General features: G+C 40.0%; 2 protein-coding genes across 2 annotated transcripts in view; both read right to left on the reverse strand.

Annotated features, from left to right (window-relative positions):
* Positions 1–23,760, reverse strand: part of LOC116724472 (NACHT, LRR and PYD domains-containing protein 3-like) — a 331,270-nt gene that overhangs the window by 306,590 nt on the left and 920 nt on the right. The window contains exons 3-4 of the mRNA XM_032570190.1: positions 23,568–23,644; positions 22,265–22,361 (exon numbers count right to left, since the gene is read on the reverse strand). Coding sequence (XP_032426081.1) covers positions 22,265–22,361; positions 23,568–23,644 — 174 coding nt within the window. The remainder of the gene's footprint in view (positions 1–22,264; positions 22,362–23,567; positions 23,645–23,760) is intronic.
* Positions 8,198–23,611, reverse strand: LOC116724473 (NLR family CARD domain-containing protein 3-like). The gene is made up of 10 exons (XM_032570193.1): positions 23,525–23,611; positions 21,456–21,697; positions 21,186–21,264; positions 20,799–21,027; positions 18,873–20,655; positions 18,220–18,393; positions 10,335–10,508; positions 9,970–10,143; positions 8,874–8,920; positions 8,198–8,724 (listed from the first exon to the last, which is right to left on the reverse strand). The coding sequence occupies exons 2-10, from the start codon at positions 21,464–21,466 to the stop codon at positions 8,198–8,200; spliced, it is 3,198 nt and encodes a 1,065-aa protein (XP_032426084.1). The 5' UTR covers positions 21,467–21,697; positions 23,525–23,611.

Raw genomic sequence — 23,760 nt, forward strand, 5'->3', positions numbered from 1 at the left:
GATCAATAAGAAGTTCCTGTGATGTCGCATGATATATCTCTGACACACCAAAAGCGCCTGTAGCAGCTAGCTTAGCCGTGTTATCTGCATAACGATTACCAGTTGACACAAAATCAGTCCCTTTAGTGTGAGCAACACATTTGAGAAGGGCCAACTTAGATGGTAAAAGTATGGCCTGAAGCAGCGATAACAGAAGCTTAGCATGTGTAACAGATTTGCCAGTACTAGTAGTCATACCCCTGCGTTCCCATTGTTTAGCAAAAAAGAAAACTGTAGAAAATGCATATTGACTATCAGTATAAATAGTGACATCTTGACCTTTAGCCAACTCGCAAGCCCTGGTCAAAGCAATTAGTTCAGCAGCCTGGGCTGAATGATGTGCTTTGATCTGTTTGGCTTCAACTACTTCACCAGCAGAGGTCACCACTGCGTAACCTGTTTGAGTCTCCCCTTTGTAATTTTTGGAACAGGATCCATCCACAAACCATACATTGCCAGTTTTTAATGGCACATCAGACAAATCTGGACGAGGTAATTGTAATTTTTCAGTTTCAAACACACAGTCATGTGGAACACCATCTGTAGCAGTTGGAACAAGAGTAGCAGGATTAAGAACAGTACATCTCTGAATTGTTAAATGAGGCTGAGAAAGCAAAAGTGCTGTGTAGGAGAGCTGTCGAGCAGGTGATAGAAAAGACATTTTTGCCTGCAACAACAGCACATCTACAGCATGAGGGACTAATAAATTTAGTGGGTGATATAAGACCACTTCTGCTGAACTTTCTACCGCTAGAGCAGCTGAGCATACAGCTTGTAGACATAAAGGAAGTGCAGATGCGACTGAGTCTAGCCGTTTGGAATAATATGCAATAGGTTTTAATTTTCCTCCATGAGACTGTAACAGGACTGAACACATAAACCCATTTTTACAATCAACAGTTTGAACGAACGGCTTCCTGTAATCAGGTAGCGCAAGAACTGTGGATGAGATAAGCTCTGTTTTCAAATCTGTGAACTGTTTTTCAGCTTCAGGTGTCCATGTTATCACCTCAGACATGGCCATAGGAGTCTCATAAATGAGATTAAGTAGCAGTTGTGTTTTTTCTGCAAACTGTGGGATCCAGGCTCTGCAATAATTACAGAGGCCTAGAAAAGCCATCATCTGTTTTTTTGTTACAGGTTTTGGAGCATTCGCTATTGCAGATTTTCGCTCATCATGTATTTCTTTCCCATTTTCAGAAATCTGATGTCCCAAATAGCGAACTTGTTGTTGAACCCACTGTAATTTTGATTTGCTAACTTTATTTCCAGTAGATGCAAGGTGATGTAAAAGTTGCAGAGAATCTGCTTTACATGCTGCTTTACTTTTAGATGCTATGAGAAGATCATCTACATATACCAGAATTTGACTACCATTTTGCGGAGTAAAACTTTCCAGACAAGTCATAACTGCTTGTGTGAAAATAGTTGGACTATCAGCAAAACCCTGTGGCAAACGCGTATAAGTATACTTCTTTCCTTCAAAAGTGAAAGCAAACCAGTATTGTGAGTCAGGATGTACTGGTATTGAGAAAAAAGCATTACTTAAATCGATCACAGTGAAAAATTTGCTTTCTGGGTCTAGGGAATTAAGCAACGTGTGTGGATCTGGAACGTTTGGGGCTCGAGTTTGGACTGCTGCATTTACAGCTCGGAGATCTTGGATCATCCGCCAATTTTTTCCATCAGCCTTTTGTACTGGAAAAATTGGAGTGTTACATGGTGAATCAAAACATGGTCTAATTATTCCAGCATCCAAAAGGTCCTGTACAACAGGTTTTATTCCTTCCTGTGCATCCGGTTTTAACGGGTATTGTTTTATTCTGGGCCTACACTGTGATTTTGGAGTAATAGTGACTGGTTCCACTATAGTAATTAATCCTACATCTGTTGGCCCTGTGGACCATAATGAAGCAGGCAAAGTCTGTAGGTCATCCTCATCAGACTGCGATAGTAGGACTGTAGAATCTAGATTAAGTCAAGGAGAATCTGTAACTTTTGGTTCTGTATCGAAGAGAACTCTGTACGACATTCTCCAAAGCTGTGTACTCGGACTGTACGTCCAGCCTAATTTTTGAGAACAAGGCAGAAAATCAGATGCCATTTCTGCTGCTTTTAAACGGGGACCTGTGTCTCTGCTTTGTGTGTCATCAGCTTTAAACAAAGACAGATGTGGGACCCCTGGTAGGCAATAAAGAGATAGCTGTTGTGTGGGCAGAAGCACAGAAGCTGCTGCAAATGAATTTCCGTCAGTATATAAATACTGAGTAGTCACCAACATTGGTGCCTGCTTTAAGAATTTTTTTTCATATCTGTCATCTGTTGTTAAACACACATTCATGATAACTTCTAGTTCTGCTAACGGTGTTTCATCAACAGGGACAGACAGAGACTCTTTTGCTTTGATTAAGAGTTCACTTTTTTCACTTATCTGTTTAAGAAATGGCAGCTGCAGAGCATAATACATTGGTTTTTCAGTTACTGTGGCCATAACGTTTTCAACTCTTACAGCTTTCATTCCTCCCTTTGTAGGGAAAATTGCAATGCCTAATTTTCCCATCAAATCGCGCCCTAAAAGATTAATTGGGCAGCTAGGTGAAATTACAACAGGGGCGTGCAGCCTTTTTCCTGTCTGAGGATCACAGATGTCAATACAGCGTGACATCCACTCCTGTGAAGTTTGACCATTTGCTGATTTTACAAATATAGGAGTATTGGAGGATTTGAGTCCTACACTGTCTTTAACACAAGTTTTACAAGCTCCAGAGTCACATAAGAAAGTCACAGGCTGACCATGGACAGTCAGAACAATATACGGCTTTTCTTTTAATGCATTTAATAGTTCCATTGCCCCATACACATTAACAACTTGAGTCTGAACTTCGTTTTTAACAGTTGATTCATCTAGTCACGCCTGATAAGGTCGTGAATTGCCCCTGCGACCTCTCCTCCTCCCCCTTTGGTGTGGCGCCTGTCTCTGATTAGGACATTCTTTTGACCAGTGATCTAGTGACCCACAAATCCAGCACCCCTCCTCTGTTTGTGGTATTCTATTTCTTAACTGAGACAACCCCCTAGACCGAGGGCCACCTCTATTTCCTTGAAAACCACCTCTATTTCCTTGAGGGGGTCGAGTGCTTTGAAATGAAAACACTTCCTCTGGGTCAGAGGTGGAATCTGCCCAGAAGATTTGTGCATCTCCCTTTGTTTTTGCATGTTTCTCTGCATGCCGTGCATACTCCATTAACTCATGAACGGTGGAGGTGTTAAATGCTACCAGATGTTTTCTAATCCATTTAGCAATGTGTGGGAGAAACCCGGACATTAACATATTTTTTAATTGTTGTTGGTAAGGAGAGCCGTTGTGATCACTGAACATAATGCCGCTATGAAATTTATATTCGTTTTCAAAACGGATTTTAAAATCATCCACATCTTCCCCTGATTTTTGTTTAATTGAACCAAGGTGGGAATAATCTGCATGCCTAGCAAAGACCTCCTTAGCTTTTTGTTGAACTTCATCCCACTGACGTTGCAGTTCACCTCCCATAGTCGTTTGGTATGGTAAAGCAGTTCCTGGAGAACGGATTGAATATCCAGTATAAGTGCCCCGGACTTTTGCCCAATCTTTCCCTAAAGAAGATTGCAAGGCTTGGCCAAATTCATATCCATTTAATCCATAGGAATTATAAATCCCCTCCATGTCCATGATCCATTTATCAAGATCTTCTTTTGGAGAAGTTACACCTTCTACAGCTTTTCTGGCTTCTTCAAGAGACCACGGACGGAAAACTAGTATTGTAGGTTGTTTATTTTCCTCTCCCGGATTAGGATTTGCAACCTGAACCATTGGATATAACTCTTCTGATGGCTCAGACAGTGAAGGGTACAACTTTTGATATGAGCTAGAAGAACCCGGAGTTTTAGAAGAATTATATGGAGGAGGATTTTCCATTTGTACATGGATTTTAGCAGTTATTGGGGTTGTTTTACTGCGAGTAGATTGAGAGGGACCCAAGGTTTCCTCTTTTTTTTTCTAGTTTTTCAGGCTGGCCTGTTGAAACCCCCCCTTAATGCCTCTGGAGCGTCCTCCTTTGGGTCAAAGGCTGGGGGTGGGGTTTTTTGTGCACATACTTGAGCTCGAGGTTGAGTTTCATCATCTTCTGGTCTAACAAACAAAGCTTCGGTTTTTCGGCCTAATTTATTTTTAGCACGCGCATTATGTCTATTTTGTGCCTGGGTTAACCACTTACGTGCAACTACAAGTTCCTTTAATTTTTTCTGTTGTCTGGTACCAGTTTTTGAACTAACACTTGTTTCTAATTTACACACCACGTCCTTCCATTGTTCCACTTTCAATACACCATTTACTCCGTACTTTTTTTTCCATTTAGCGAGGTATTTTAAGTTACCTGGCTCCATCTCACACATAAACTTTTCATCCCCTTTAAGACTTTTCACCTTCCCATGTGAAGAACCCATTTTTTACAGTGTTTTCGTCCCGTTCTTTATGACACCTAGGGTGGACGCTACAGAACGGGGGATTGGAAGTGGGGTGGTGGTTAAATTCTTGTCGTGGTAATCCTCGCTTCGACTCAACTCAATAAATGATTTGAGTGGAGGATTCTTGCTACACATCCCCAACAAGGCCCACCACTTGCTTTCCCACTGTGTTTTTAAAGGTTTCACAGGTTTCTTTCCCTTCGTGTGTGTTTAATACTTTCCCTTCTTTACTTTCACTTTACATCAAACGGGGGACTGAAACCACCCGGATACCACACATTTACTTACTTGGCTGATTCCTGCTCTGTCTCGGTTCTGAGTCCCGTCAATCCGCCGTTGGCTGAAAGAGGTTGACCTAAGACACTGGCCCAGCGGGGAATTTACCCCCCGGGACTTTCAGGTTAAAGAACCTGACTGCCGGCAGTTTTCAGCGCGTCTGTCCTCCGTCTGTCAGCGGCGGGTATGTTGGGAATCCCGGACGAGCCCCCAAAAATGATAGGTTTATTTTGTCACAACCTGCAAAGAATCAGCCAGAGACAGAGATTAGGTTTCTTTTGATTTCTTTTCTGCAGAATAGGAGAATTGAGAACAGACGCGACGAATCGCTGTCAAACACTGTCTGGACTCAATTCTGCCAGTTCTTTCTTTGCATTTCTCTTTATTGTATAGAAAAAGGAGGTTGGGCTTCTCTTCACACAGTCACACAGAGAATTGACCAACCGTCTTTACATTCTGAAACCTCCTATGGACATGCCCTTATAAGGGCATGTGGCTGACCACAACTAATCAGTTACATATGGAACTAATAACACATGAATGTTTAACGTTTTTAGCTTCTAAGCAAACATCCTAAACAAAGTTAATAATATACTACAGAAGAAAGAAAAGTTAAGTAAATATAAAAAGAAGAATAATATGAGAGTAATAATATAAAAGAATAATATGAAAAGAATAATATGAAAAGGAATAATATGAAAACATAACTTGTAAAATAAACTCATGAGTAAATGAACAGGAGGATAATTTTCCTAACAAATTATAATTAAAAATTAAAATGAGACGTTTTCAGAGGTTTTTTATCAATAAGATTCGACTGTGGTCTTAAAAAATGTCATGTGGTGCGACCGTGATTTATCTTAAAATAAAATATTTTCCATGATTTATTAAACATTTTTTCATAAGTTTAATTTTACTGAAGGTGTTTAAAAACAAAGTTTTTAATTTTCTTTGTATTTTTCTGACAATTATGACAGTTTTTCCCCAAAAATGAACCAGTTCCATTTATAATTGTCTTATATTTTTCTTCACCATTTCATCAAACTGTGTTAAAAATAAATAAACTCCAGTCACTTGAGGAAACTGTATTAGTGATTAATATTTCTGCTCCAGAAATTAGATATTCCATTTTTAGTTCAATACATTTACTTTTTAATTGGTCACCAAATGATTTATAGAATAAATGTCGGCCAGTAAACGGGTCAAAATCCTTTAAAAAATAAAAATAGTATTACATCCAGTAACAGTACATTACAAAAAACACAAATTAAACACACCAATTTAATTCACATCAAAATTAATGCAGTAATCAACTTTGTAACAAACATTTCAAACAGATCCTCATAAAATCAGAAAGTTCAGTAGATTGATTTTATTTTCTGAACTTTTTAAAGTTTTATTTTAAAAACTGAATAAAAACAGAAATGTTCAATCTCCCAAATGTAAGAACAATAATGACAACAGAATAATTCAGTTGAATTGAATTATTTTAAGCAGAACCAAGTATGATAAATAATGTAATCATTCACAAGTTCCCCAAATGTGAGCTTCTTTCAAAACGGAAAAGATTTCAATGAACTTCTAAACCATCATATTACTCCTGGGTAGAGACGCTTCCATCAGGGTTTTACCTGCCGGTTCTGATCACCATGAGGTCCGATCACTGCCGATCACAGATACCGATCACATGGATTGGCTGTTAATGTTTGGCTTTAGGTAGAAATGCTACTATGTGATCTGGCAAAATGGAGCCATAAAATCCCCTCATTTAGACAAAAACATGTCCAATACTTGCAGGCTCATGGCTAATTGTTCTGGTTCTGATGGCTTGTTTCTGACCCAGTAGAGTAATTCAGCAGAACACAGGGAGGAGGCAGAGGAACTCCATTTGTTCTCTCAGATTATCTCATGTTAGGACATAGAGAAAGTTACATTAAAACTTTTTAAAGTTTCCTCCTCAGTACCGCGTAGCGACGGTCCAACAAAGAATTATTGTGATGATTAATCAGGTTAAAAATTGGCTCATTCTGAAGATTTTTAACCATTTACACCTTTTTTATACAGTTTTATACATTTAAAGATACAAAACCAGATAATTAAATCACTTGTTAGAATATATTTACAAAGTTTTTCCATCTATTTTTAAACCTTCTAACTTCTTTTCTGCAGTTCCAGGGTGAGTCTTTCTTCATGACTCTTTAAGGAATGAGAAGCTCAGCTCAATGTTTTTATCCAACCTTGTTATTAATCAGTGAAATAAGTTGGAGGAGAGACGTTTGGTTCCTGTTGCAGCTCAGTGTTAATCTGGTTAATCTGAGAGATGAGCTCCAGTCTAACACTGCAGTGAGGATTAAAACCGGCCAGACAAGGTGAGGGACGGAGGAGAGGTCACCATCAGGAAGTTTGAACCTCTGCAACAAACTGCATTTTAATCACAACCAGCTGCTGATTTTACTGGGTTTTGCTTTTTCCACTTAAATCCTTTATTTTCCGGTTTGGGTTGAATCAGGTGTGGCCCATGTTGGCGCTGTGGCGGGTCATATCCATGTTGGTTTATTCACTAAAAACAGGTTTACTTTTTGTTATCAGATATAATTGTAAAATATAGCAGAGATGCAGCGATCAGACCTTTTCTGTCCAACACTGATCTCCAGTTTTCATTCTGCTCTGATCTTCCAGTTCCTGGGATTTTTCCTCCAAAGAGAAAAATGTTCTGCAGGTTCTGAGTTTCAGGTAGAAGTTCTGAATGAAACAGAAAATATGAAGATTTTCCCACTTTAGGCTTCAAAGCATTGACCTCTGACCTTCATGGGATGGGAATGTTTTACTTTAAATCAGGACTTTCTGAAAGGCAGAGTTGATGAAAAAATCTTTTTAATGCAAATATTTAAATTTGAACAGGAAAAGAACAGAATGAGCAGCAAATGAACCAAATGCAGAAGAAAAATGTTTTTATTTAAAACACATGAAGAAAAACTGCAGCAAATTTACAAAAGGAAGATTTAATATTCAAATCTGACATGTTGAGAAAAATAGGAGCCGATAGAAACAGAAAATGATCAGTGATTGAGAAAAACTGATCAACATTTCAATGAAATCTGATGAATGAAAGGAAAAAATAAGAGAAACAACATCTTGATATTCAGTGTGAAGCTTTGACTGGAAACAGACAGAAAAACATGAGGATCCTGGAATAATCCTGGAATAATCCTGGAATAATCCCAGCTTCCATATTTAAAGGACTGGAAGAAGAAAAAGTTTCCAAGGACTCAATCAGAATTGTTTCACCAAGAAATAGATTGTAGAGACTGAACTATCTGTTCAACAGTGAGAGAGTTTCTCTGACAGGAGGAAAATCTTTAGACTCTTTAGACTCAACTCAGCACAGAAACACTGAAGAGGAACCAGAACTGGACCAGAACCTAAATCCAGGAATCAGAGGTTCAGTGAATGTGGTGTTGAAGGTGTGGAGGAGGATCAGTGAGTCAGAGGAAACTCTGCAGAAGGACAGAATGCCAGCAGGACAGTCCACATACACTGCTACTCTGTTAGAGACAGAGGAGGAGAGACCAGTTCCTATCTTATTGTGCCAGACAGAGTAACCAACATCAGAGCAGCTCAGACTCCAGGAATGATCATTATATCCAAACAAACAGTCTCTACTGTCTCCTTTCCTCCTGATTCTTCTGTAACTCACTGATATATAAACTCTTCCTCTCCACTCGACCTCCCAGTAACAGCGACCAGTCAGACCAGTTCTACACAGCAGCTGATAACAGTAATCAAATCTGTCTGGATGATCAGAATATGACTGAAGCTCCTTCACACATATCACCTTCCTGTTGTCTTCAGACAGTTTGAGGTATCTGCTCACTGTGTTTGTGTCGATGGTGAGTTGACAGGAATCTGATGGAGAGAACAAACACAATCCAGCTGCAGTTATTGATCATTTATTGACACTTTGGTGATGACTCCTGAATGAGTGATGTGACAGTTTGAAGATGGTTGAATGTGAGCTGCTTTGTTGTCATGAATCAGATGAAAAACACACTTACACTTCCTCAGACCTGGTGTCAAGAATGGGACTCCAGCAGGCTCCACCCTGAAAGGAGGAGGGGGGTCAGACCATCAGTCTCTTTCAGCAGCAAACATGGACATTACATGTCTCTCAGACACACATTGTCCTCCACTGAGACAGGAACAGTCCAACATTTGGATTGCAAACTGCAGTGGATGTAGGAAGGACAGTTGGTGCTGCTGCAGCACAACTCATTTCTCCAAACACAGGAAAAGCTCCAACAGAGAGGAGAAAGGAAATCCCTCAGTAACAACCTGAAGAAACTCACTGAAGCCTAAAAGGACATCAGGAAACTAAGGAAACATTTCTGGAAGCTCAACCTGATTTAATAATCAGCATTAAAATACAATCAATCTAAACTCTGACACAACACCTGGATACCTGTTCCATCCACACTCCCACACACAGATGAAGGAATGAAACACTAAACAGCCCTGCTGCTGAAAACCTGCTGTGGCCTCACTGTAATATCCAGAAATACAAACATTAAAAAGGAGAAGCTGCATCACATTCAACAAAGAGTTCAACAAGAATCAAAGATTTGATCTCTGAGCTCAGACTCACAAACCAGGGAGAGGCTTCCATCATCACACACCTCTGACAAACACCTCCAACCTTTCAGCACTTCCTCTACCAACCAACACCACCAGGTGACGCTGCTGCACACATTTACAATGAGACCAAGAAGAAGAAGCTTCATCCTGAATCCAGCAGCTGCAGTAATGGCTTGTGAAAGTGTCCAAGGAGCATCTGGAACCAGAACCAGCAGATCCAACAGTCCAGAGAGTCTTTGTTTGCATCTTTCCTCTCAGATTTCCAAGCTGCTCTGACAGGGAACCAACACCACCAGGTGGCGCTGCATCTTGAATGTTTAAGTTGTTAATGTCTTTTCTTTTGCTTTTGTTAGGGGTTTTGTGCACTTGTGAGTTATTTGTCTGTGTCTCTTTTGGAATGTAAAAGACAATAAACAGATTTTGGAAAGAAAAATGTTTCCCAGCAGACTGACTAAAGACATTTCTCCCTCTTCCTCCTCTATCAGACCTTCTCTGCTCCTGCAGCAGGTTCCTCCATACCTGAGAGTTTCCAGTCTCCAGTGTGGATCCTTCAGTCCAGCCGACAGCAGCTTCACTCCTGAGTCTCCTGGATGATTGTAGCTCAGGTCCAACTCTTTCAGATGGGAGGGGTTGGAGGTCAGAGCTGAGGCCAGAGAAGCACAGCCTTCCTCTGAGACCCAACAGCCTGATAAGCTGCAGAGACACAATTCATCACATGATGAGAATATGAGAACATTGAGGTAGAACCCAAGGTCTGAACTGGTGGATGGTGGACGGATTTGTAACATGTGGAATAAATAAGAAAGCCAATAAACTGCTGGGATCTGTAATAATGTTTCTTTTTGCTCCTAAGATGCAGCAATTTGTCAAGTGCCCAGAGTTACCTGAGAGTTTCCAGGTTGCAGTTTGGACTCTTCAGTCCAGCAGAGAGAAGCTTCACTCCTGAATCCTGCAGGTTGTTGTTACTCAGGACCAGTTCTCTGAGACTGGAGGACTGGGAGCTGAGAACTGAGGACAGAGCTTCACAGCTTCTCTCTGAGAGGTTACAGTAACTCAGTCTGAGGAGACAGGGAGAAAAATATGTTATTCAGCAAATCAGAAATATTTATTTCTTTATTTCCAGTCAAGAATTTTCTTCTTGGAAAGATTGAAATGACTTTTTACTTCACATATTTTTATGTTGACTTTTATTGTGAACTGGATCATTTTGTAGATGGTTCTCCTGTCTTGAAGGATTGAACAACAGACAACAAGGAGGCTGGCAAGAGAAATATTACAATCCACCATGAACTAAATGAATCCAGTGTCAGTTTTAACAGAAAGAGTCCAGTGGAAATCTAGGCTGAATAACAGCATCAGAGCTGGTTTGAGGGAAAACACCAGCTTCAAGCAAAGCAGAGAGAATCTCAGATTTCATCTTTCCCTTTTTAACTGCTTGGATACAGAGATGGAAAACTGAGCAGCAACTGACAAAAGCTGTTCCTTTGAGCAACAAGCTAACTATTTAGCTTCAAACTAAATGTTTCCCAGCAGGGATTTCCGGTTATGGCGTCTTACTGAGCAGCTGCTGGGCTCTGAGCTCCGACCAATATATCCTGCATTTAGATATCTAGACCACTGCTAAGACATGTTCCATACGAGCAAACTCCCTGGGATTCAATTCAACCTGCCAAGATGCCGAGTAAACAAATTAAAAGCGAAAACAACCAGCAAAGAGGGATCCGACGCTGGAAGCGAAGCGGAAACCGATACATGGAGGAGGCTAACGCTAGCTCCCTGACCTCTGAAGCTAACCTCCTGGAAGCTATCCAAGCCTTGAAAACTCACTTTACCAGGCAACTACGGGAGATTATAACTTCAAATCAAGAAATTAAAGACACAGTTGGAGTATTCCTCGAGAGGTTTACCTCTGCAGAATCCCGCATTAGCAACCTGGAGGACGGCGTCGCCTCGTTAACAGGCAAAGAAGCGACCATACAAAAGAAAACCCAGGATCTCGCTTTGAAGGTGGACGAGCTTGAAAACAGAAGATCCAACCTGAGACTCGTGGGTTTACCCGAGAAGACAGAGCAAGGGGACATCGCTGCTTTTCTGCAGACCTGGCTGATGGAGGTCCTGGTGCGGGACGCGTTTCCATCCCCCCCATTATCGAGCGGGCCCACAGGCTGCAGGGCCAGAGAGCTCCAGGCCGCCCGCCACGCGTGATCATCGTGAAATAACTAAACTATCAAGACAAGATGAGGGTGATGACTGCAGCCCGTCTGAAAGGAAAGGTGATGTACAACGGCGGCCATGTGATGTTCTTCCCTGCTATCCGCGGATGTGGTGAAACAACGGAAACAAAACGACCGGGTGAAACAACAACTCCGTAATCTGAATATAAACTTTGGACTGATATTCCCAGCAAAGATGAGGATTTTCCACCGCGGTAAAAGCTTCCTCTTCCACACGCCAACGGAGGTGGAGAAATTTATACGGGAAACAAAACAAACTGACGGGTAACCACATTTACACGCTAGATGGCGCCAGCGAGGTTTAATAAGGATCAATACTCCAATTGATCGGTGATCCTGGACAATACACATTTCCACTAAGTCTCCCCCTCTTAGCGGTGGGGAATAAGTTTTAGATACCATGGTCGGGGTTCGCAGTTTAAGGTTGAGGTGCGAGTTGTTTAAGTAAACGTTTTTTCTGCTCCTGTTGTTCTGGGATCAGTAGCAAAGCCAAGTCTCAGAATAAAGGGGAGGTGGAGATTCCCACTGGTGGGAAATCTCAGGAAAGTCTTTTGTGTTTGTAAATGTTCAGTGTTCTCAAGGTGCAATGTTCTTCAAGTTGTACATTTCAAGTTCCTACAGTTGAGACAAAAAACAGAAAGAGCTGATAAATGGACATTAAGGAGATGAGTACTGAGTCCATTGTTGATGTGATCTCCTGGAATGTAAGAGGCCTTAGGAAATTGATCAAACTCAAAAAAGTAATGAATAGACTTAAACAATACCATCCAAAAGTGGTTTTTATCCAAGAAACACATTTACTTACAAACCAAGTTGCACGTCTAAGAAGAAGATGGACAGGTCAAGTATTTTCCAGCTCATTTTCTCCACATGCTGGGGGCGTGGCAATTCTTCTTCATAAATCTTTACCTATATGTATAAAAAGGACCATCATAGATCCTGCTGGGAGATTCATAATAATCCAAGCCTCACTGATGAACCAAAACTTAATTTTGGTTAACCTGTATGGTCCTAATATAGATGACCCTGATTTCTACAATAATTTGTTTCTCTCTATTACAGCTTTACACGGTGATGTGATCTTTGGTGGAGATTTTAACTGTACTTTAGATCCTAATCTCAACCGATCATCGGGTTTAGATTTGTCCCACCATAAAAGTAGACGGGTTACACAATATTTTAACTAAACTTAACAGATATATGGAGAGTACAGAATCCAACAAAGAAAGAATATTCTTGCCACTCAACTACCCATAATAGTTATAGCTGTATATATTATTTACTAATTTCAAACTCCTTGGTTACCAGAATTAAAAGTTGTGCCTACAAAAGCATATTGATCTCCAAACACTCACTATGCATGCTTAAATTTTCACCCTTAATTGCGTTTAGACATAATCCTATTTATCGATTAAAACCCCACTGGTTGCAAATACCCAAATTTCTGAATTATATTGAGATAAATATTGATGATTACTTCAGCCTTAATAAATCTGAGACTACAGCATCTGTTAGATGGGAAACCTTTAAGGCTTTTATACGGGGTCAGATGATAAGTTACACAAAAAATAAAGCTAATAAAACTATCATGGAGATGCTAAAACTTGAAGAACGAATAAAAGAGACTGAGCTGGAGATAAATCTAAAGGGTTCTAAAGAAAAGCAACAAGAACTGCTAATATTGAGAGCAAAATATGACAAACTATCAACTAACAAAGCTTCATCAGAGATATTCAGATTGAAACAATCCTACTACCATCAGGGAGAGAAGGCAGGAAAACTTCTAGCGTGGCTCATTAAAGCTTTGCAGAATGAGAGGGCAATAAATGAAATTACAGCTGCAAATGAAAACACTACTGATCCTAAAAAATTAATGATCTCTTTAAAGATTATTACTCAAAATTATATATGTCTAAAGGGCGCAAACCACAAGCATCATTTGACTCCTTTCTTAATTGTGTAAACATCCCCACACTTAGTGAAACAGCTAAATCAGAACTGGATATGCCAATATCTATGGATGAACTCTCAAATGCAATAGATAAATTAAAATCAGGAAAATCACCTGGTCCAGATGGGATTCCTTTGGACCTATGTAAAATATTTAAAAACAAATTATTGCAGCCCCTGTATAATATGCTATTGGAAAGTTATACCATTAAAGAATTACCTCCTTCCTTGTGAAATGCGATCATAACAGTTCTACCTAAACCTGGGAAATCTCCCACTAGATGTGAATCTTTCTGACTAATCTCACTATAAACTCTGATGCCAAAATAATATCTAAAGTTCTAGCAATCAGGCTTGAGAAATTTTTACCATCCCTTTGTGACCCTGATCAGAACGGATTCATAAAGGGGCGGCAAGTTCACCACGGTATCCGTCATTTTCTGAATATAATTCATGCTAAATATGAACATCCTGATACAGCTTTGCTTTCACTTGATGCAGAAAAAGCATTCGATAGAGTGGAACATAATTATCTCTACAAAGTTCTCTCTCAATTTGGGTTTGGTAGTCATTTCATAAACTGGATTAAAATACTTTATAATAAACCCTCTGCCTCAGTTATAACTAATAACATTGTATCTAAATCATTTAATCTAGGTAGGGGACACGTCAAGGCTGTCCCCTCTAACCCTCCTCTTTGTTCTGGGAATTGAGCCACTGGCTATTGCCATAAGGAAAAATCAAAACATACATGGTGTCAGACTAAAAGATATTGAATCTAAAATTGGACTATTTGCCGATGATATTATTTTAATGTTGTCCAATCTAAATTGCTCAATCCCCCAACTACTTAAAACTATCAATGAGTTTAGTTATATTTCTGGTTATAAACTCAACGAATCTAAATCCGTCATCCTATTTTTAAAACAGGCTGAAAGAAACAATCCTCCAATTCACACAACATTTCAGGTGGCAAAAGACAGCCTTACTTACTTAGGCATAAAAATTACTCCAAACATAGATGATCTGGTTCAGGCAAATTACACGCCAGTGGTTAATTCAATAATGGAATCACTTGATAGACGGTCTACCTTACCTATATCTATGATTGGCCGTATAAATATTCTCAAAATCAACGTTCTCCCTAAATTCCTATATCTTTTCCAGGCTATCCCTCTTAATCCTCCTGACAGTTTTTTTACAAAAAGTCAAACCATCCTAAATAACTTCATTTGGAACAACAGACGAGCCAGATTACGTTTATCATTATTATATCTTCCATATGACAGAGGAGGGCTCGGTGTGCCAAATTTCAAGTGGTATTATTGGGCTGCTCAGCTCTCTAGTGGATCCTGCTGGTTTTCAGCAGCTGATCTGTCATGGGTAAATATAGAAAATATAAATACCACTCCTTTATCCCTAAATTCATATCTATACTCAAGGAAATGCAAAGAGTTATTAAAAAATACTTCCAACCCATTTGTTAAAAACACTATCCGAGTATGGTATGATGTACATAAATTCAAAATGAAATACCAACACTATCCCAATTCTCCCTGATCTGGGGCAACATGACATTTGAACCAGGTAGGAAAGACATGGGTTTTAAAACATGGTATGCTAAAGGTTTATGCAAAATTTCAGATTTATTTGATAAAGGGATTATGAGTTTTGAAGATTTGAAACAAAAATTTGACATTCCAACTAAACTTTGGGAATGTCCTGAGATTCAGAATATTTGGAAGGAGGTTTTGGATAAAAGTTCACTTATCGTCGGTACCAAACTTAATCCCTGTCCTGGTTGTGTATCTTAGGGATTTTTCCCACTCAAACTCAAATAAGCAAGGTTGATCAAATGTCCATAATTTACTGTTTGGTGCAGGCCAAATATAGTATAGCCAGGTCCTGGAAATCTGTAACCAGACCCCAATTAAAAACTTGGATGTGTAAATTATCAAGATCTCTTGCCTTGGAGAAACTCACCTTTATGATTAAGGGTAAATACTGTGTGTTCAAAAAGATATGGGAAAATTTTTGCTATTCTTGGAAAATATAAATACTCATAATGATGATTGACTGAACGTACTCTAGTTAATTTTGCTTATGTTTTTATTTTTATAGTGGCTATAAGTCTGTTATCCTCATGTTAATACCAAATGTACTCACTGGCTCGAAAAATGTAGGAAACTAAAACATTGTTGTCGGGATGCCTAGAACCAGGAGGAAGTTGCCATCACCTCATACCTAGCTTGTGGACTGAGATTAAATCTTTTGGACTAAGTCTCAACATACACCCTGAGATAATAAACTTAAAGTACTCTGTCTCACTGCAATCAACTGTTTGTCACCTTGAATGTTTACATTGTTAATGTGTTTTCTTTTGGTTTTGTTAGGGGTTTTGTGCACTTGTGAGTTATTTGTCTGTGTCTCTTTTGGAATGTAAAAGACAATAAACAGATTTTGGAAAGAAAAATGTTTCCCAGCAGACTGACTAAAGACATTTCTCCCTCTTCCTCCTCTATCAGACCTTCTCTGCTCCTGCAGCAGGTTCCTCCATACCTGAGAGCTTCCAGTCTCCAGTGTGGATCCTTCAGTCCAGCTGACAGCAGCTTCACTCCTGAGTCTCCTGGATGATTGTAGCTCAGGTCCAACTCTTTCAGATGGGAGGGGTTGGAGGTCAGAGCTGAGGCCAGAGAAACACAGCCTTTCTTTGAGACCAAACAGCCTGATAAGCTGCAGACACACAATTCATCACATGATGAGAACATTGAGGAAGAACCCAAAGTCTGAACTGATCATTTTCACAAGAGGAAAAAAGTCAATAAATTAAATTTTCACTAAAATGAAATAGTAATAAAACTCTAATTCCGTTACATGACTACTAAAAATCAACATTTGTCACTTATAGAACGGATCAGAATAGAAACATCCTTCATTTTTCCACAGCAGGGAGTTCAGGTTTACCAGCAACAAGTTTAAGGTAAATGGAAAAATAAAACATTGAAGAAAAGATAAAAATAAAAAATAATTGGAGGCTGTAGAGTAAGGACACATTTACAATAAAGGAATAATAATGCTGTTCATTTAATAAAAACATCATAATCAGTTTAAAAAATGCATAGCTGAGTAGAGCAATTTATAATCATATGTAAGAGTTTTTTGGGAGCAGTTCTGGTTAGAAAGTCTAACAACTCCTGGGAGGAAGGATCTGCAATAATGCTCTTTTTTCTTACAAAGCTGGATTGCAAGAGTCTTTGTTGCTCTGATCGTTTCACTGGCCTGGTGGAGCAGATTTATTTCTATAGATAGGTTTATAGTTGATGCATTTAAAACCAGGAGAGTGGACCAATCACACAGCTGGTGCCTCTACATGTTGCCTCGTGCTGCCACTGCTTGATCTCTGAAGCGTGGATCACCTGCACCTCTTTTCACTCAAACTGGACACAAGCTGACCTGTATGGACATGGGCGTAAATCCCAGGTGGGTCGGGGGGTCCGGACCCCCGTAATCTTGCAATTGTCCCCCCAAATAAATCATGAAAGAAACCTTTGTGTTTAAACAATATCAATATAAAATGTAATAGAAACAAAGAACAAAATAAATCTGCCATTCATCTAAGAAAAGAACAATAATTAATTTTAAGGACCCCCCCCCCCCCCTTCCCCCCCCACCATTCTTAGAACAATGGTTCAGTCCAAAGTGTAGGAGGAGCAACAGCAGCTGAACGGCACAGGCTCCGTTAGAGCCGCTGAAGTGAGGAGCTAGCTGTTAGCTGTGGCTCTGCAGCACAAACAAAAAACCCTCCAGTAAGTAAATACTTAAAGCAAAAGACATGTAACACATTTTATTTACTTTCACTGCTTAAGAGGAAGAAACACACTAATAAAAATCAGACCACAGTTTGTTCATTTCATTACTTCAGCTGAATCATGATAAACTGCATTATTATGCCTTAAATCAAAAGTTGCAAAACTGGCTACATTGCTTTCATAGACTTAGCTCCTTTTTCTGTCGAATGTGGCCAATATTTCAATTATGTTTAACTCTAACTCTTACTTTAATAAGAAGAGTTTGAAACTGGAGTGGCTGAGTGTTACCACTAGCCAACAGCTCTGTATGTGAGGCGAGAGCAGAGGGGCTATTGAAGCTGATAGTAACACAAAATAAAGTATGTCTTTATTTCTTATCATCTTCAATGTAGAGCCTTTAAAACCACAAAATAAAATCTGAATATTTTTCTAGAAAACTCTGGTGCTCAGCCTTCAGTTTAAGTTATGATACTTCCCAAATATTCAATTTCTACATATTTATAGGTTCTCAGTTGTCCAGGACATGAAAAAACCCACTTGTTGCACATCCTATCACAGTTCCACTCTGGAATTCACTGAGTTCCTGAGAGCAACACATTCTTTCACAAATGTTTGTAAAAACAGTCTACATGCCTAGGTGCTTACTTTCATACACCTGTGGCCATGGAAGTTATTGGAACACCTGATTACAATCATTTGGTTGGGTGGTCAGATACTTTTTTCAATCTCTGCTAGCAGCTAGTGGATAGAAATAACTAGCATTGAGAAAATATTACCTGAGAGTTTCCAGGTTGCAGTTTGGACTCTTCAGTCCAGCAGAGAGAAGCTTCACTCCTGAATCCTGCAGGTTGTTGTTACTCAGGTCCAGTTCTCTGAGACTGGAGGACTGGGAGCTGAGAACTGAGGACAGAGCTTCACAGCTTCTCTCTGAGAGGTTACAGTAACTCAGTCTGAGGAGACAGGGAGGAAAATCTGTTATTAAAGAATTCATAAAAAAATATTTTACTTTCCAGTCATTCATGTTCTTTGTTGAAAGATTGAAGGAACTATCTTATTTTGCACATATTTATGTTGCCTTTTGTTGTGAAATGGTTTGGTCAATAGTTGGGTCGCCATCTTTAAAGGACTTATCTAAAAAGAACAAGGAGGCTGGCAACAAAACTTTTGAATTCCACAATAAAACTAAATTAATCCAGTCTCAGTTTTAGCAGAAAGAGTTTTGCTTCTTTAATAATGCATAATGATGATGGTGTTGTTATGGTGATGATGTTACATATTAATAGACATTCTCCCCGATGTATCCCTGTGGGCGACATCTGGGAGACAATGCATCAATAAATAAACTAAAACAACATGAAACAATATTTAGCACATCATTAAAAGTTTTCACTTGTTCAACAATAAATACAGTAACAATCTGTGACCTTACAGAGCTTTGTTGGAGGCTTTAACCACTGGCAGCAGCCTCAGAAGAACCTCCTCTGAAGCAGAGTATTTCTTCAGGTCAAACACATCCAGATCTTTTCCTGATGACACTAAGATGAAACCCAGAGCTGACCACTGAGCAGGAGACAGTTTATCTGTGGAGAGACTTCCTGAACTCAGAGACTGTTGGATCTCCTTAACTAGAGAACGATCATTCAGTTCATTCAGACAGTGGAACAGATTGATGCTTTTCTCTGCAGACACATTCTCATTGATCTTCTCCTTGATGTACTGAACTGTTTCCTGATTGGTCTGTGAGCTACTTCTTGTCTTTGTCGGCAGACCTTGAAGGAGTCTCTGATTGGTCTGCAGTGAACGTCCCAGGAGGAAGCGGAGGAACAAGTCCAGGTGTCCATTTGGACTCTGTAAGGCCTGATCAACAGCTCTCTGATGGAGAGACTTTAGTGTAGGTTTATTCAATGAAGACTTCTGAGATCTTTCTTCCAACAGGTTGACCCCACATTTGATGAAGGTTCGATGAGCATAAAGAGCAGCCAGAAACTCCTGAACACTCAGATGGACGAAGCAGAAGACCTTGTCCTGGTACAGACCTCTCTCCTCTTTAAAGATCTGTGTGAACACTCCTGAGTACACTGAGGCTGCTCTGATATCGATGCCACACTCTGTCAGGTCTGATTCATAGAAGATCATGTTTCCTTTCTGCAGCTGATCAAAAGCCAGTTTTCCCAGAGACTCAATCATCTTCCTGCTCTCTAGACTCCAGTGTGGATCTGTTTCAGCTCCTCCATCATACTTGACCTTCTTCACTTTGGTCTGAACCACCAGGAAGTGGATGTACATCTCAGTCAGGGTTCTGGGCAGCTCTCCTCCCTCTCTGGTCTCCAACACATCCTCCAGAACTGTAGCAGTGATCCAGCAGAAGACTGGGATGTGGCACATGATGTGGAGGCTTCGTGATGTCTTCATGTGGGAGATGATCCTGCTGGCCTGTGCCTCATCTCTGAATCTCTTCTTGAAGTACTCCTCCTTCTGAGGGTCATTGAACCCTCTGACCTCTGTCACCATGCCAACACACTGAGGAGGGATCTGATTGGCTGCTGCAGGTCTTGTGGTTATCCAGAGGAGAGCAGAGGGAAGCAGTTTCCCCCTGATGAGGTTTGTCAGCAGAACGTCCACTGAGGTGGACTCTGTAGCATCAGTCAGGATCTCCTTGTTGTGGAAGTCCAGAGGAAGTCGACTCTCATCCAGACCATCAAAGATGAACAGAACCTGGAAGTGTTCAAAGCTGCAGATTTCTTTGGTTTCACTAAAGAAATGATGAACAAGTTCCACCAAGCTGAACTTTTTCTCTTTCAGCACATTCAGCTCTCTGAACGTAAATGGAAATATGAACTGGATGTTCTGGTGGGCTTTGTCTTCAGCCCAGTCCAGAGTGAACTTCTGTGTTAAGACTGTTTTCCCAATGCCAGCCACTCCCTTTGTCATCACTGTTCTGATTGGTTGATCTCTTCCAGGTGGGACTTTAAAGATGTCTTCTTGTCTGATTGTTGTTTCTGGTCTGTGTGATTTCCTGGATGCTGTTTCAATCTGTCTGACCTCATGTTCATCATTGACCTCTCCAGTCCCTCCCTCTGTGATGTAGAGCTCTGTGTAGATCTGGTTCAGAAGGGTTGGACTTCCTGCTTTAGCAATCCCCTCAAACACAGACCGGAACTTCTTCTTCAGACCAGATTTAAGTTGATGTTGACAAACTGCAGCAAGAGGTTCTAAAATAAGACAAAAAATAAAATCAAGAACTAAAGAAAATCATATTCTGAAGATGTTTTGCATAAATGTGATTCCATCTCTTCAAATTTCAGTAAATGTGTGATTTATCCATCAGGTTAAACCTTTGTAGAAATCCTCTTACTGCTCTCCAGACGGTCAGCCAGCTCCTCCTGCTTCATCCTCCGCAGGAAGTTCAGTGTGATCTTCATCACTGCCTCTCTGCTGCTCCTCCTCTGCTCTTCATCCTCACCTTCCAACACCTCATCATCCTGTCTCTGACTCTCTGAGCATTCTGGGTCATTTGGACTCAGAACCTTATGGATCTTTTTCAGTTCATTCTTCAGAAAACCGACAATGTTGTCCTCCAGCATCTGGAACAGAATAATAGATGAAGGAAACATCAGACTGAAATCATGGAGCCAAACACCAGATGGATGTTTGACAGACTGACACTCCTCTGGTCTACATAGCGCAGCATGGAGATGACTGTGAACACAACCCATGGAAAGGTTGTTGTTCATGTACAGACCATAAATATGGAGTCCAGCTGTGTTTGATGATGCTGGGCAGACGGATAACTGGGAACCTCTGAGCTCTGCTGGTCCACTCTGTGGAGGAACCAGGAACAATTAGGAAGTCAGTAAATATTCATCCAGTTTTATTTAGAAATGAAATCACGAAGACTTTCACATTAAATGTACTTGAAGCAGAAAAACAGAGCATCATATGAACAAAATGGAGTGAAGTTAAAAAGAGGAAGATGAACTACAAGGATGAAGAGCAGTAACACCAAAATCACCTAGAAGACATTTTAAAAGGTTGATGCTGAACTTGGACTTCAAACAGTCCAAACTGTCATTAGATCTGATGCTGGTGGAGACAGTTTCCCAGAGCTTGGGGACAGTGGAAGTGAAGGCTCTGTCCACACAGGTCTTCAGGACAGTGTGGGACATCCATCAGGTTCTGATGACTAGATCTGAGGTGATGTGGACATGGAGGAGGTGTGAGATATGTGGGTGTGTGTCCATGTGGGGTCCTCTCCTGGATGTTATAGAGAGGATTTTAAAATGGATCCTGTAGATCCCTGGAAGCCAGTGAGATCACATTGTATCTGTCCACACAGAGACAATCAGAAGGTAAATGTCCATGAAGTAATATCTGGATGTGAGCAGTGAACCAGGTGATCCAAGTAGTTGTAAAGATTTAATGTTCCTGCTGATCCCACTAAGAACCAGTAGAACCTCTGATGGTCCACATCAGCTCAGTTTGGTTGAGTTCCAGCAGATCTCACCAACCACATCATGAAGCTTTCCTTCCCTGCTGAACTGCTCTCACAATGCACACAGGAACCAAGTCCTGATGGACCAGACTGGCTTTACCAGGTATTTCCCAGTGGAAATGTGTTCCACTGTTAGTCTGACATGGAGCCAGGAAGCAACAGAACATCATCATCAACATCCCAGAGATAAAGATATGAAGGTGTTTTCATGAGAACAGAGCAGCTGATTTATGTAGATAATGGATTAAACCTCTCTGTAAATATAACTGGAAACATCTGAGTTCTTACTGGTTCAGTTTCCATAGTTACAGCAGTTAGAAACAGCTCACCTCTCTGATGATGGAGGTCCAGGAGATTTAAAGTCAATGGGAAGATCCATTGACCGGTCGCTCTTAAACGACACACAGCTGGGTTCTGATTCTTCTTGTGTGAAAATCTGATGGATTCTGCTAAAAAAAAGAAACTCATTAAAATTTTTCCTTTGAGTTTTGCTTTGAAGATATTTTTAATGTGGTTCATTGTAAAATAAAGAGCTGTGAGACACAACAGAACCAGACAGATCATCGGCTTGATGTTCTAAATGATTCCTATCAGAACCGGTCCAATCCTCCAACATGTTCCTGATCATTGATCCTCCTGAATAATGTCCAGCCTTCTTTAAAGAGCAGAAAGATTTGTTTCTGAGACAAACATGTTGGTTTGAAATGACTGAGAGAAGTTTGGTGATCTTAGTGTTGAGCTCTGACATGGAGAAGAACCAGGAATCATTTCCACTCTGACCATCCAAGGAGGATCTGATGGAGCTTCAATCAGAACCAGATGGTCCGTTAGAGACACTGAAGCCCACTGCTCAATCAGATCCACAAAATATTTAGTTTAACTGTAGAAATGGTTGATAATCTGCCATGTTGAATGATGTTTGAACTTCAGAGGTGGAATCATTAAAATAATTCATAATTTTTTTTATTTCAGAATGAATCTGTCTTTTGTCAGATTTTAGAGAAAGATGCAAATATCAACCTATAAATAAAATTCACTTCTGTCTATTTGTTCTTGTGTTAATATTAATATCGGACAAAATAAATGAATGTTTCATTTGGAAAAATTAGGCTTATAGAAAACAGAATAAAACACAGTTAAATGTTTCTGGTTCAGAAGTCATGTCAACATAATAGTTTATAAGAGTGTGTCCTGACTGAGGATTTTTAAGATTCTTTCTGTATGTTGTCAATAACTGACCAATGAATGATGGTTAAATTGATGTCAGGTAAACATCAGATCAGATTTTGAGACTTCTGTTAACTAGTGAAGCTCTGGGTAGAGACTGTGGATCTAAACGGACCTGTTTGATTTTTGTACAAAGGAGCCAGTTGAACTTTAATTTGTTCATAGTAACATGTTCCTTATTGGAGCATGTTTCCATGGAGACATCATACGTATTACATCTTTGACATAAGTATGAAAAGAAAAATAACTTGAAATTTAGACCAATGTTTTCATGACAACAGAACCCAACAGAACTTGTTATCATCACATGGCCACAATAACAGATATAAACTGAACAGTTACAGCAGTTAGAAACAGCTCACCTCTCTGATGGTGGAGATCCAGGAGATTTAAAGTTAATGAAATCATCCTTTGACATGTTGCTCTTAAAGGACACACAGCTGGGTTCTGGTTCTGGTTCTGGTTTGCGTCTCTGATTGATCCTGACAGAAACATGATGATTAAAACTTAATCAGCAAAGAGGAGCAGCAGCAGCTTCATCACCACGTCTGTTCTGGCCTGATATAGTGAACGCTGTGTGAAAAGGGCTGTGGACAGT

Source organism: Xiphophorus hellerii, chromosome 8 (assembly GCF_003331165.1).
Source record: "Xiphophorus hellerii strain 12219 chromosome 8, Xiphophorus_hellerii-4.1, whole genome shotgun sequence".
Taxonomy (NCBI): Eukaryota; Metazoa; Chordata; class Actinopteri; order Cyprinodontiformes; family Poeciliidae; genus Xiphophorus; species Xiphophorus hellerii.

What these genes read in the sequence shown, in the direction of transcription:
- LOC116724473 (XM_032570193.1), bottom strand. An exon ending in GGCTGACCGTCTGGAGAGCA is followed by an intron (nt 20,656 to 20,798) that starts GTAAGAGGATTT and finishes GTCTTATTTTAG; the next exon opens with AACCTCTTGCTGCAGTTTGT. An exon ending in TGCAACCTGGAAACTCTCAG is followed by an intron (nt 10,144 to 10,334) that starts GTAACTCTGGGC and finishes GTGTCTCTGCAG; the next exon opens with CTTATCAGGCTGTTGGGTCT.